At 43.7% G+C, this 15,273-nt stretch overlaps 1 protein-coding gene across 5 annotated transcripts in view; it reads left to right on the forward strand.

Annotated features, from left to right (window-relative positions):
• Positions 1 to 13,509, forward strand: part of TRABD2A (TraB domain containing 2A) — a 79,294-nt gene extending 65,785 nt beyond the window's left edge. For 3 of the 5 annotated variants that reach the window (XM_071731131.1, XM_071731133.1, XM_071731136.1), the window contains 3 exons: positions 1,440 to 1,530; positions 9,364 to 9,627; positions 13,053 to 13,509. In XM_071731131.1, coding sequence (XP_071587232.1) covers positions 1,440 to 1,530; positions 9,364 to 9,627; positions 13,053 to 13,227 — 530 coding nt within the window. In that variant the 3' untranslated portion in view covers positions 13,228 to 13,509. The remainder of the gene's footprint in view (positions 1 to 1,439; positions 1,531 to 9,363; positions 9,628 to 13,052) is intronic. The other 2 variants (XM_071731132.1, XM_071731135.1) reach the window with 1 other exon arrangement.
• The last annotated feature ends 1,764 nt before the right edge of the window (positions 13,510 to 15,273 follow it).

The following is a 15,273-nucleotide window of genomic DNA, read 5'->3' on the forward strand; positions in this document are numbered from 1 at the left end:
AGTCCTTTCTTGTTCCCTACTGTAGCTGGTCTTTTTGCTGAGAGCAAAACTGGAAATTCTCATTTAACTGCACCTCAGGCTGAACTACTGGCAAGCAGTAGCTACAAAGACTATTAGGCTAGGTCCACATAATGGTCAAACTACTCTTTCTTAAGGTAAAATTAGGCCAAGAAGCCAAGGAGAAGTCCAGTTACTGGGTGAGCAAAAATGGTACACAATGGGTGGGCCTCGCAGTGTTTGGTTTAATTTGAGCTAGATGTGTTGGTGAGGGAAGCTTCATCTTCATAGATACCTGCTCAAGTGCTAACATCCAACTTTTGTTCTTTAAGCTGGTTGTTCATGAGCTCTTTGCTGTTATGCCATGAGAAACTGGAATTTTGGTCTCCTATTCATATCCATTTTTAAGTAAAAAAGTCATAAATCTTTTGGGTTTAGATCCTCATTAATCTTATCACTGTTGGACTTTCCTTTTTGGTTTTTTTTGTTTGGTTGGTTTGGTTTGTTTGGTTTTTTTTTTGCTTTTCCTGGCTACAAGAATCATTCTGGTGGTTTGATTTCCATGTATTTAGCAGAACACTGTTTTTTTCTGAAGTATTTTTTTTTTTGCACTACTTACATCTACAGAGGCAAGGGAACACTGGTAAGTCATATGCTCAATCCTGATTTTAACTAATGTAGTTTTCAAGGAAGCTAGATCTATGAGAGATTGTGCAAGGCCTCTGTTGTCCATCTGCTTCTCAGCAGCTTTTGCTGATGAGATGTTGTAGTGATGGTCTAGAGTGTACAGCCCTGCAGGAGTAATTCCTGCACCCTTTGAGTACTCATTTATTCACTATGATGCTGAATTATGGGCTGACAAACCACCATATCTGTCTGAAAATTGAGTGGAGATGTAAATCATGGAATTAAAGTCCTTCCAAAACTTTTATCAATCCAGCAGAAGTGGAGTTTCTCTCCCCAGGGATCTGAGTCATTGGCTTTCAGAGCCATTTTGTATTCCATGCAGTTGAATTATTCTTAGTATTTTGAAAACTGTTAATAGCAATACCCAACATCTCAGATAGTGCCTCCATAATGCCAGAGCATGCAAGAAAGTTGCACACACTGTGGCCAGATTCTGATCTGGGTTGTACCACCACCCATTGTAGTCAGGTGTCTCCAACTTCATGTCTTCCTGCCCCAAGAAATCCAGTGGCCTGATAATGCAACAGCCTGTTGTACCTGAGTAATTTCAGTCACATCTTCATTTTAAAAAAATAGTGTGTACCTGAAGGGATCCTGTTCAGCAATCTTTTGTTAGAGATCTTCTTTCTGGTGCATGCTGGTGAGGAAGTGATAAGGCACTGCCTGCCTCCTCTGATGAGGAAAGACTTTGGTTTTTTTCTATCTCTTTTCCTGTGCTCCTTGAGTCCTGATGTAATTTTTTCTCTTAACTGCAGGTCACTTCATGGGCAACAACACTGTGATTGATGTATTGAGGAGAGAAGGGTACGAGGTAGAACACACTCCAGCTGGACAAGCCATCAACAAGTAATGCATGCTTTTATCTAGCTGAGCAGCCAATGGGAGGGTGGGTTTGTAAACAGTCATGAAGTGGTAGTGGCAGCTGGAACTACACCTAAGAGTGAGCTGGGCTTCCTCTCTCTTCCCCACCAGTTTGCTTTTCTCTTCCAGGAGCCAGTTTAGAAACAGGATCTTATTAGGTTTGCTTTTGTCCTTCTGAGATTGTGAGATTTCTTTGGGGATTTGTTGTTGTTTTTTGTTTGCTTGGTTGGTTTTAGGTTTTTTGTTCGGTTTTGGTTTGGGTTTTTTGTTGTGGGGTTGTGTGTGTGTGTGTGTGTTTTGGTTGTGGGGTTTTTTTTAAATAAAATAAAAATATTTTCCCCACTCATAAGGCTTTGATTCCTAAACTAGTAGTTATATGCATGCTTGGCTTATCAGATATGGATGCTGTCTTACACCACATAAGCTTCCAGGTTCCTCCTTCTTCCAAGTGTTGGACTGTCCTGCCTTTTAACACTCTCCTTCTCCAATGTTGCTATTTTTTATACTTTCTGATTACTCTTTCTCAGCCTGGAGTATGACTCTTGCAGGCTGTCCCCATGACTGATTGCTCTTATGTCCCCTGCACTCTTCTGCATTTTAAGGACGAAGTACTTGCTGTTCTGGTTCATCTTGCAGCTGTGCTTTGGGATATACCCTTATGGCCTCGTTTTGTCTCTCCCTGGGTGTCTTTATCCATCTCTGTGGTTTCAGTAACTACAGAACACCAAATAATCTCTTCCTCCACATTCTGCTGAGAACTGCACATACTCTTGACTCACCTTTTTGCCACCAGCTTATGCTCTGCAATCTTTGTCTCCCCTTTCTCCAGACTCTTGTGGAACATGTGGTCTTGTGCCTCTCACATATCCCCACACTTCCTTATAGTCACTGCTTGAGGACCAGAGTGGAAAAAACGTTTGATCCCAATTATAGTACTGTTTTCCTTCTATGTTCTGAGCCAGGTGTGCTGTTCCTCCTTCCCATGGCAATCACCTTTGTGCTGCGGACACAGTACAGATTCTTGGTCTGTTCCCAGGGACTTTACAGATGCAGTGCAAAATAATATCATGTTCTTCTCATACAGCATGTTGCTTCACCTGTTTCTTGGCACCACTTCTGCTATCTTATTCAGACCATGGAATTCAAACTCTGTCAGGTCTTGGTTTTGCTATAGTTCTTGACATGTGCATATATCATTAACTCTGCTTGCACTGAAACAAACTTAGACAAGACCCATCCTCATGAGTATATGAATGCAACCTCTAACCCTGTTAGAATCATCACTAATCACAATAGGTGATTAGTCTGACTTGGAGAAGCCTGCTGTGCTTAAGCACAAGAGTTACTGATCCTGTAACACTTAATTCATGGTAGTCAATTCTGTCAGTGTTTACAGGGGTGGTAAAAGAACTGCCTTTACTGATATTGTGTTCATTTGTGGGTTTTTTCCCCAGAACATTCTTAGCTTAGGTATTTCTAAAAACAGGCATACCAGCTTCTTAAAGCATAAAGAAACAGAGCTTAATATATACTGGATACTAAACAGAATCCTGCACTGAAAATGTGTAGCTGTAAGGAAATAAAAATCAGACAGCTGTGGAATGGAGAGCTACATCTTTACCCATCATGAGTGTAGGTGTCAATGATCCTCAAGGAAGCTGGGCACCCAGTTCTGTGACTACATTATGGGAATTTATTGTCTATTGTTTATAGCCAGATATTTTTGTGCCTTTGAAAGCTCTTAGTCTGGCTTGCACCTCAAACCTCTTATTAGGACTCCTAGACAGAATATCTTTCCTGGAATCAGGATTTTATACATGAGTGAAGAAGCTAAGGAAAATGATACTTCAGTGTTCTCTTTGAGAAAAGGTGTTTACATTTCTGGATGACTTGGAAACACTTAAAAATATGAAACTAAGTTTTAAGAAAAATGTGAGTTCTGAAGGAGAGAATTTGAGGAGCAGAAAACACTTGTATGTGGTATGAGTATGTCAGAGTCCTGGAGGAAAGCTGATGGAAGGTTTCACTTGATTGCTATCCTGGGCTTACTCTGGGAGCAAGGTACCATGGCAGCCTTTGTCACTAAAGCCAGCCTAGCCCATGGAAATGTGCAAGAATATTCAGCTACTGTCATAGATAGCGGTGCTGCACACAGTTCAGTCAGTACCCTTGGGCTATTTGACAGGACAAGTCTAAGAGGGGAAACAGGCAAGTGGATGAACGGAGACAGAGCATTCAAGTGGCTGTTGTGCTGTTGGATAAAGTAGGTAATATTAGCTGAGTGGGCCTAAAACAATAGGATGAGGAAATCTGCAGTTGTCTGCTCACCTTGCAACATGACATTGTGCAGTCTGCAGCACTGTCTGTTGCTTCCAGTGCTCTGGCTAAACAGAAATTCTTTTCTGAGGTATCTTGTAGATATCTCTGTGTAGGAAGACAGAAAGCTGTGGGACTGCTACTGGAACTGTATGTTTTTCTGTGACAGACAAACTGATGGGTGCAGTCACTCAGCTCCACCTGCAGGAAGTGCTGCCTGAGTTGTCCTGCCCAGGGGTAGTGGATAAATGCCTGTACCAGAGAGTGGAAGCAGGAGAGTGTGGCTGGGGAAGAGTCAGAGATCAATCAGTAAAGACAGGCAGTAAAGGTATCACCTTTTTAATAGGCTGGTAAATAAGTTGATATATCTGATTTGCTCATTCTTTAAAATCAGCATGTTCACTGGTACATTGTTCTCTATACATTGTGATAAGCACCATAATTTGACATATAAGCAAAGGGTTAACAATAAATGCAAAACTACAAAGATTAACAGGACTACCACATTCTGAGCTCCCATTGCTATTGGTGACCATCCAAGTAGAGCTTCTCACCAGTGATACTCTGGGTCTTTACTCTTTCTAGGACACGGTGTGTCTCATCTGTGTCATGATGCATGGTAATTAGGTTTCTTTATCCCTTATGGTGAGCTCATTTTAGCAATTGATTTAGGTTGTAATGCTGCAACAGTTTTCTTACCAATGTTAGAATCATTACAATATGGGCAGGTAATAAATTTTGACACAATGTGTAGTTAGGTTGTAGCAATTGGTGTGTTGTGACAAGAGCTAAATAGTTCAAGTTGTAGCCCATTATTTTCATAATACTACAAATAGACATTTGAGTGATTGTGTATATCTACAGTGGTGTTGTCCATAAATACAGAACCACAAAAAGTTCTCTTGTGAGCATGTTGATTTCCACATGGAAGTATAGTTTCAGGGATTTCATCAGCATATATTTCAAAATGACAAATGTTTTGGTCAGTGCCAAGATAAATGTCTTGGGCCTTGACAGTGCTAATTTCACAAATAATGCCATGTTGTTTTTGTACAACACATGCATCAGCATCAATAGCTTGCCATTTGTTCCCATTTTGTTGGGCTCATATTCTGTCTTCTCATGTGAAGTGCAGTTCCATGGTGATTAATCCCAGTGCAATGATTTGATACATGGCAAACAAAACTTGTTTAAAAAAAAATCTGTGGCCTTACTGCTGGTGAAGTCATAAGTGAAGTTTACCAGATACCACCAAGACTGGAAATCTTATTTTAAGTTGCACTTTCCCAAATTACCTTCAAATCCCAGTGGCTAGGTGCTCTCATCACCTTCCCTTATAATTACCATGATAGTGGATTGCATCCATGACTGAGCCTGAATACAGTTAAAAGCTAGGGGAACATTATTCTGGTGATACTAAGTGCATCTACGATTAGTTGGTGGTCCTTTTCATTAATTCTTTCCCAATTAAGTAATATATCAGCTAAGAGCTATTGACTAGTTCTCAGTGCCTGCAAAGAAGATCTTAAGGCACAAGTCCATCTGAGAGAGCTGGGGGTGTTCAGTCTGGAGAAGAGGAGGCTCAGGGGAGACCTCATCACTCTCTACAACTCCCTGAAAGGAGGCTGGAGCTGGGGGGGGTCAGTCTTTTCTCCCAGGCAGCTCTCAGTAGGACAAAAGGGCATGGACTTAAGCTCTGCCAGGGGAGGTTTAGGTTGGAGATAAGGAAAAAAACTCTTTACAGAGAGGGTGATCAGGCATTGGAATGGGCTGCCCAGGGAGGTGGTGGATTCTCCATCCCTGAAGGTTTTTAAGAAGAGACTGAATGTGGCACTAAGTGCCATGGTCTGGTACCACAGGGGTAGTGGATTAAGGGTTGGACTTGATGATCTCAGAGATCCTTTCCAACCCGGCTGATTTTGTGAGTCTGTAATTCTGTAATGGATGTTCTAATTCATTCAAATCACTTGTTGCTGAGCTTGATTTGTTTGCCAAAACTTATGCATCTATGCTGTTTGGTACTCCTAATCCTGTTCCCAGCGTGCCAGTCACATCTCTCCTTGCTCGTGTTGGAATGGTGAGGGCTCACCCATGCAATCATGTTAACCACCCTGTATAGGATGTATTTAGGAATGGTGAGCTTAATGGTAGGCTTAATTGCAGAGATATTAACCTGCACTGGTAGTTCCATTTGCTTGAGGGACCATGATTGGCTCATTAGCATTTGTTGCTGGTCTATATATTCAATAGCATACGGCCACATTTCAGAAATCTGTGGGGAAGGTTTCAACAGTCTTAGGGAAGTAGGATGCATTGAGGGGCTTATGGTAGTTTAGCTGTGCTGGTACACATTACCCCAGTTTCCTTTATGGATAAAACTTATGTTCATGTGCAAACTATTTATCTTTCTATATCTAGAGACTGACAGATTATATTCAGAGACATTTTGGTCTCAAGACTCTCAGAATTCTCTAACCTCCACTTTAGGGGAAAAGTAGGTGGACTCGGAACAAAGTAGGGTAACTAGACAAGAGTCTAGTTGGAAAAAGGTTACTTGGCAGGGTGGTAAGCATTTTCGAGAGATCATGGCAAACAGGAGAGGTGCCTAAGGACTAGAGGAAAGCCACTGTCCCTCCAGTCTTCAAAAAGGGAAGGAATGAAGACCTAGGCAGGCTGGGAAGTTGGGCAAGGAAAAATTCAATGAATTGCAACAAGGCCAAGTGTAAACTTTTTCATCTGGGAAAGAACAACCCCAGGTACCAGTACAGCTTGGGGGCTGAGCTGTTGGAGAGCAGCACAGGGGAAAGGGACCTGGGAGATGCTGGTGGATGGAAGAATGACCATGAGCCAACAATGTGTCCTTGTGGTCAAGAAGCCAATGGCATCCTGGGGTGCATCAGAAGGGGGGTGGTTAGTAGGTTGAGGGAGGTTCTCGTTCCCCTGTACTCTGCCCTGGTGAGGCCTAATCTGGAATATTGTGTCCAGTTCTGGGCCCCTCAGTTCCAGAAGGACTGGGAACTGCTTTAGAGAGTCTGGTGCAGAGTGACCAATATAATTAAGAGAGTGGAACATCTCACTTCTGAGGAAAGGCTGAGGCAGCTCGGGCTCTTACGCTTGAAGAAGAGGAGACTGAGGGGCAACCTCATTAATGTTCACAAATATGTAAAGGGTGCATGTCAGGAGAATGGAGCCAGGCTCTTTGTGATGATGACCAGTGGTAGGACAAGGGGTAATGGATACAAGCTGGAGCATAGGAGGTTCTGTGTAAACATAAGAAAAAGGTTCTTCACTGTGAGGGTGACAAAACACTGGAACAGGCTGACTAGTGAAGTTGTGGAGTCTCCCTCTCTGGAGACATTCAAAACCCACCTGGACAAGTTCCTGTGTGACCAGGTAATCCTGCTCGGGCAGGGGGGTTTGACTATATGATCTCTCGAAGTCCCTTCCAACCCCTTAAATTCTGTGTTTTCTGTGATTTTTCTTATAATATAACATCTAATTAACAGCTACTGTCCTTGTTAGTGCCATGGAATGGTTCTTGTGGTATTTCTTGGGTTACCCAACTGAGGCCCTATGGACACTGAAGTTTTATTAGCAGCTGCCACCATAGATGAACTCCAGTTCATCTAATGAACTCTCTTCACTAGTCTTGTTGCTCAGTCCTGGTGACTGCCCCCCCCATATGTCTCTGCCCTAATCCTCTGGGGACAGTTAACTTTAATGATCTTTACAGGGTCTGGGGGATTGAGGGCCAAGTTATTTTTCCTGGTCTGGGATGAACCCTTTTTATTCTCCCATCAAAGAGATGTGCCTACAGCAATGGCTTAGCTTGAAAACTGCAGCCATGATGGAACATCCTTTTCAACCTCCTTTTGATGCCTTGTAAGACAGAAAGGAAATGTGCTGTAGTTCTAATGAAGTTTCACTGGTTGAAGCCAGGTTTCTTCATGCTGTTCTTCTGTTGCCTTTCTGAATTTCAGCCCAAGCCTGTCTCCAATTTTGTCTTGTTACAGAAGGCTGCTGCATCTCTTCTTTTTATGAAGTAGCCATAAAAATCAATCTGGTATTTGTGCTGTGCTCTGTGTATCTACGGAGTGGTTTGAGTTTGTAAGCTTGTCCAAGATGCTGATGAACAAGTAAAACAGGGAAATTGCTTTGCTTCAAACAATGAGAAGTGTGGGCCAGCAAAGCTTTGAGTGGATAGGAAACTGCAGACTGAAGACTTGGAGTATAGTTGAGGAGATGTTGCTTGCTCTGAGTATAATGAAACAGAGCTTGAGTAATCAGGGTTGGAGCTGACTGTTTCTTCAACATATCATTTTTTCATGAAGCTGAGTAAGCATAGCCCTTGGAGCTTTTTCTAGGAGCTCAAGTCAGTGAGCTTTGGGCTTCCAAGACTTGGGAGAGTTTGTATATACACAGTCTCTCTGCAGTATGTCACTTGCTGGAGCTGCTTTCAAATTCCAGATTATGCTGCTGGCCTGATACAGAATCTATGCAGCTGTAAAGCTGTTTGCCTCACTCCTGTTCCCTTATTACTTCCTTTAAGTGCATGCAAAGCTCACTTCTGTGTTGTGGGAAGGCTGTGGCTTATCAGCATCTTTCTGTCTGCGTAGACCTTCGTACTTGCCTGATACAATCCTTTAAATCCACCACTTCATGCTTCTTGGTGTGCTTATCTGAGTGGAAGGACAGTGTTATCTTCTGCAGGTCAGCACAGGGACAGTAAATGCTTACACTAGAGGTCAGTGCCACAATAGTGAGTTGAGCTCTGGTCTCTTAAATGTCAGAAACATCCCCTTACATTTTATAAAGGCTATGCATTCACTTCCATCTGGCTTCATGAAAGAGGAAATGAGATGACTGTGAACTTGGCACTGCCACAGCTAGTCTGCTTCCAGTTGTTGCAGGCCATATTGGCCAAAGGATTGCTTATTGAGCCAACTTCAGAGATTATTTTTTACAAGAATGCATTTCTGTAGCTGTGACTACAGTCACTGCTGAGTGACTGGCTCATTACTTACCTTGTCCACCAGTAAGAGCTGTTGATCCAGGACTTGCTCCTTCAGCTAGTGTGCCTTAGTCTTCCTGACCCTGTCCCTCCCCCTTGTCACCCAAGTTAGTTGGCTCCGGACAGGAATTCTGAAAGGAATAATCAGGTCTGTGTTCTGCAGTATGTCAGACTGGAGGTGTGTTGTTTGACCTCCTCTGAATTTGAGGATGATTACTTTTTTGCTTCTTGTAGTTACACAAATTGATTACACCCTGAGAAAGACTCTTTTTTCCTTAATTCCAAATTACCTTTTCTAAAGATGTTTTCATCAGAGAACTATCAGAATATTGACTGAAAGGAGAGGGAGCAGGAATTCAAGGTAGAGAAGTAAATATCCACCCTATGGGTCAGGGAGAAACACCTGTTCTATATGTGCCTTGACGGTATCTGTACCAGAATTCTGCCTCTAAGCCCTTTCAAATATTATCTGTGTTGCTTCCTTCTTCCAGCAGAAAACTCCCCAAAACCTTGATAGCCTTCTCATCGTCATCACCAGCACACAGTCCCTATGTTGTCTCCCAGGAGCTCCCACTGCCTTTGCCCCCACAGAAGGAGGAGAAGAAGGAGGATGAAGAGCTTCTGCCTCACCTGCTGCTCCCTGATGGCATTGATATTCTGGAGAAAGTAGACAGGAAGTATAAAAAGAGGAAGAAGCAGCAGAAGAAACAAAGACTTCGACAGTTTAGCGACCTCTGGGTTCATCTTGAAGAAAGGTAGCTAATGGCTGGGGAAGGAGGGGGTTTTGTCTTGCAAACCTGTTTTTAACTTAGACTGATTAATCCAGTATGCCAGATTTCTGCAGGGGCTAAGTATCTGCCCAGGATCTGACTTTCTCCCTCACAGTGATTCTTGCTGAAACATTTATCTCAAGGCCTCTAGTGCTTTTAGTGACAAAATAACTTCTTCTGCATGGTTAGGTTTGTGGAAAATTAGGCATGATACAAGTGGAAGCCTTGTCTAGACCATTTTGCACTCAGACTTGAGCGACTGTGAGCAGCATATGGTAGTCCTCTTTATCACAGAAGGCTGTGTCCAGTGGTAGGTTGTAGAGATCAAAGCCTTGGACCTTCATGCAAGAGCTGCTGCATATGTGGAGAGTGTTGTATCTGGCATATGTGCTCCTTGCATTTGGACAACATTTATGCAGTATTTCCAGTGTCTGTGTGCTTTGAGTGTTAAAAAGCATGCAAGGTCCATGAGATTACTGGGGATCTGGAAAGGGGGATGACAACCTACTGGATGATGTATTTAATAAAAAATATGGAGTGTGTTGTGGGATAAAGGTTCACATGTATCTCCTGGTTTTCACTCAGAAGTACTTAGAAGAAATGCAGCAATCTACAAAGAAAAGTCTGTTTCTCTCTCACTAGCTAGAATTAGGCCTGTGTATTTGGAACGTGTAGCTTAATTTTTCCCTCCTGTCAGGTAACACCCAGACCTGAGTCTGCTCTCTTTTCTCCTCTGTGTTTCTGTTTATCTCTGCCATACCTAGGTTGAAAGTGTTTTATTTTTGCAGTACTGTAAATAGCCAGGCAGGTCAGGATGATGGAGAAAAGCAAGCAGTTCTTGAAATGAAGTTTTTACATTCTTTTTTATAGCCTCTAAAGAGTAGTTCTTCCTGTTCCCCAGGGTACTGAGTATATGAGGGTTCTCCTGTGCCTCTTCTGTCACATCCTCAGGTCAAAGCTGTATCACTGCTTTGAGTAATGCATTGCTCATGCTGTCTGCAAGCAGGTGTAGCAGCTCTCTGGCAGCTCTCTGGCAATCAGCTGTTGTCAGAGGTTTTAGACTACACTCCTTTTCCTCTTTTCTGGAGTATTTTCCTGCTGTCTTTCTGCTTCTCCTTCCATCCTAAGTGTGAGTAGTTGGGAGAGAAAGGGAGACAAAGGCACATAGAGGATTGTATGCCCACTGGCAGGCCTACACAAAGATTCACCACTACAACAAATCATTATATTGATCACATTTTTTTTTTTTATTTATTTTATTTTAGTGTATTGTTTACTTTCTATTAATGTAGTTTATACCAGCTGCTTGTGAATGGGGTTTTGGAGGTATATTAGGGCAACACACTGAATTGCAAGTACTGCAAGGCAATGGTCAAGTAAAAACAAAGCTGATTTTGACATAACTGCTGCATAAACGTGATAAACAGAAAATACCTCCTTTCCTTTTCTTCTTTTGTAAGGTGTTCCCTGGAAATGGAGCTGTTGAATGACTGTACAGGGAAAGACAACTTGTCTGGGAGATAGCTATGCTCTTACTGCAGAGGGAGGGACAGCCCCTACCCTCAGAGCGGCTGCTGCCATCCCCGCACAGACCGCACCCGTGCTCCCGGGTACCCGTGGAACGCGGGGGGAATCGCCACCACCCCCCCGTCCCCGTCCCCGTCCCCGTCCCCGTCCCCGTCCCCGTCCCCGTCCCCGTCCCCGTCCCCGCCGGTGAGCGCGGTCCGTGCCGGTGCGGGCAGCCCGGGCGGGCGTGGGCTGAGCTGAGAGCCCCACCTCGTGGCATTGCCGCGGAGTGTCCCCGGGAAATCCGCCCACTCTGGGCTGAGGCACACACGCGTGTGCAGGGCACGTCTCCCCACGTCTCCCTGGGAGTCTCAGCTCTCGCTATAAGCAGTCTCCGGCGTGCCAGGAGCTTGCAGGTTTGTTATGCGTGAGCCACGCACAGCTTTCCCCCTGTGAGCCTGGAAATGTGAAAGGTGCAGCTCAAGGGATTCAATGCAGGCTTGTAGTGGGCTTGGCAGAATTGCTTTGGTTCATGCTCCTGCATGCATCAGCTGCCAGCTGCATTTCTTTTATGTGCTGCCAGCTGGCTTCTCTCCAGTTACTGTTCAAACCTGCTGTGGGGGCCTCTGGGTATGGAAGGGTAAGTGTTCTTAAAAAGGGTACTAATTGCCTTCAATTTCCCAAGGCATTTCTCCTTAATGCAGCTGGCCAAAATAAGGTGAGGGAATAGCGAACAGCCACAGTGGGTGGGTGCAGGAGAAATTACTCTGCTTTTTATTTGGCACGTAGACTTGTTTTTAATTTTATCCAAATTTGTCTTTTGGTTCCACACAGCACCATGAGGCCCTGAGGTATATGTCTGACTTGTGGCTGTAGGGCCAACCATGGTCTTTTGATCCATTGCTAAAGAGACCACCACCTGGGTACTATATAACTTTTGGACTTTTGGACCTGCCACGTTGTGGAAGCTCCCCAGGTTCAGGACAGTTGGTGTTAGCAGCCTGAAGCATACAGATTTATCACTATCACATGTTGCCATAATGGGAGTTCAGCATCATGTAGGGTCTGACCTGCTGTAGGTGACCCTGCTCTGGCAGAGGATTTGGACTAGATGATCTTTCAAAGTCCCTTCTAACCCATAACTTTCTATGATTCTGTGACTCACTTGCTTTTCATCATCACCTCAGAGTCCTCTCTACCACTGGGAGATACTGTGGGATGGGGCAGTCTTTTCCCAGTGTCTCTAGGATGTCTCTGGAAATGTCTCTTCCTCTCCTTAAAGCCTGTCATGTAAGCCCTCTGTAATTTCAGACCTGTGGAAGGGAACTTGTAGTGTAGGAACAAGTTTGGTCCATGCTGACATGCGCTTGCAGAAGCATGGCTGGGGAAAATGGATTCAGTTGAAGTCAGGTGCCCCACTCCTGCTGTGCTCAGCAAGTGTTACTGCAGTGACATTCCTCTGCAGCAAAGCTTGTTTGGTTCTTCTTTCTTTATTTTCTGCTTAGCCAAAAGGCTGGCTGGAGGGTGCTATGAATGTGGTCATTTTACCCATCTGTCTGACTGCATGAAAGCAATAGGCTGGCTTAGTGGACCTGAGTACAAGACAGGTATTTCTGTGCTGTCTTCACCTTGCTCAGTCTCTTCCCTGTTCCCTTTCAAGACTGCTTCACCGTTTACCTAGGGAGTGCCTTCATCCACCTGGGGTGGTATGAGAGCTGCTCACACCTGTGAGTGTTCTGCCATTAGGAGACACAGCCCTTTGGTGAGCATGGAAGCAGTACCAGAGACCATTTGCAGGAGCACAGAAGGCTTGGCAGTGGGGCAGAGTCTGAGCATGTCCTGCCCTGTGGGTATCAGTAAATTCTGGGGTAGGTCTGGACTGATGTTCTTCTCTTTCCTTGCAGTGCTACTGACCCTCCTCCCCGGATCCACATCATTAATGACCACATCACAGTTGAGCCCCAAGGCCATGGATGGTGGAGTCACACTTGTGCAAACACTGGCACCACTCACCAGCTTCCCCATTCTCTCTTCCTTTCACTACTGACTTTGACTTTGCACATGATAACGCTGCATTGAAAGACAGGGGGAGCCAAGCTGTAGGACTCTCGCCTTGAAAAGGAAAAAACTTTTGTGAAAGAAAGAAATAAAACCAGAAGACACTGTGTGGGACACCTGGCTTTTTGGGTGTTCCTATACTGCCTCCTTTTCCTGAATCTGGATCATTAAAACTATTAACTCGTTTGACCTGCCCAAGACAGGAGAAGATATTTTAATGGAAGTGTTATTTATCCTTCTCTTGCAGAAGAATGATTTCATGTTATCCCATAATGCTTTGGGGAAATTATAATGTTGCTATAACATAGCTGTTGTTTAATTGTGTGAGCCAAACTAAATTACATTTTTTTCACCTCCAGTGCCTTGCAAGAAGATTTACACATCATAGAATATCTTGGTCATATGAGCACAGCTTGAAAGAGAGGTTGGTATTTTATGTTTCTACTGGTAATGCTTGTTAGGACTCCAGATTCTATATAAAAGTTAATGACAACATCTTCTGCAATAGAATAAAACAGCAATGATTTGTGAACAGAATGTTTTTACCATCTGTTTGGTACCATTGTAAGATGGGTACACCTGAACCTTCAACAACCAGACAGGTCTCATAAACACAAACTAATGTACCTTTAAGAAAAATAATTGCCTAGAGAGCTTTACATTCATACTGTTGGACACTTTCAAAACCAGAAGTTCCCAAGACGAAATTTGAAAAGCGCAGATACAGGTTCAGATTTTCCCTCTCTCTTTAAGTCACGAATATATTGTTATTTTATAGCTAGATTCGCTCTGGGGGAGAAAGGGCTTTCTTTTCCTTTTCTGCAGTTAGACTTATTTCTAGGAAGACTTTGCAACTTTTCTACTGATTTCAATGGAAATTGCCACACTTTCCAAATCACTTCAAGTCCTTTGCTTCCTGCTTAAAATAGGCATTCTGTTGACTGATGGATGTAGAAAGCTTGGAAGTAGTGATGCATGGTTTTATGTGTTTGTATGGGGTATCCTCTTGTGATCACACTGTCTCATTTTGTGAACAGCAAATGCCTCCCTTCTGTTAGGAGGGTTTCATTGCCTGGGAGCCTTTCATAAGATTCATCCATGAGCTTGATGCCAATGTGCCAAGTCTTGTACCTTGGAAACACAACAGTCACCTGTGCCAGTGAGACAAAAAAGCCCTCAGGTTTCCCTTGCTGTGCATATACATGTGCTTCTCTACTTTTTTTCATTGCCTATGAGAAGTACCTCTTTTTCTTATCCTTCTGCTGCACACAGGAGGAGGAGAGGTAAATGGTTTGAGCTCTCTTAATAGGCTTTTCATCTTTCTATCTCAAATTTCAGTCCCCCTTCAAAAGCACTGAACCTGAATGAAGCTTCATTTTGCTGAGGAAAACAGATAAAGGAGAGACTAAATATTGAAGTCTGCAATGGCACTGTGGGAAATGAAGTGTATGGCAATGATGGCATAGAAGACAGCAGCATCTCATTGCATATTCCCTCTTACAGGGCATTACAATAAGATCTGGGGATCTCAAATATGTTCAGGCTTTCTTGACTTTACAATGCTTCAAGGCTGGTGATGCACTTTCCTCTTTCCCTCTCTCTTGCTGATCTTTCATTGCTGTGAACTGTCACAGACCTGTTGAGAATGGAGCTATTTTCTTTGGCCTGAATATGACCTGAGGGAAGCAGACCAGATGGAGGACAGTTTAGTTACAAAGATGCACTGCAGACCAGACAAACTGAGCACAGACTTCCGTGTTTCCCAGTGCATCTGAGGGGGGCACCAAAAACACTATGTCAAGAGTGTCTTCTGCTGCTTGCAGAAGAGTCTGTGCATTGATATTGGTTCTCTGTCCTCTGTGCATGATGAGGAGAGGCACAGGTGAGAATCACTAGAAGGGGTGAGGCAGAACTTCCATTTCTGTTTTCCATTACAAGACAAAGGCTGCTGTGTAAAATAGCCCCAGGCTGGCTTTTCTCTTTGTTCCCTCCTCTATGGTCCCTTCTGTGAGAAGAACTAAGTCAGTGGAACAGCCACCAACATATTTGCTTGGTTGGCATGTGGAA

This window comes from Heliangelus exortis, chromosome Z, assembly GCF_036169615.1.
Source record: "Heliangelus exortis chromosome Z, bHelExo1.hap1, whole genome shotgun sequence".
In the NCBI taxonomy this organism is placed as follows: Eukaryota; Metazoa; Chordata; class Aves; order Apodiformes; family Trochilidae; genus Heliangelus; species Heliangelus exortis.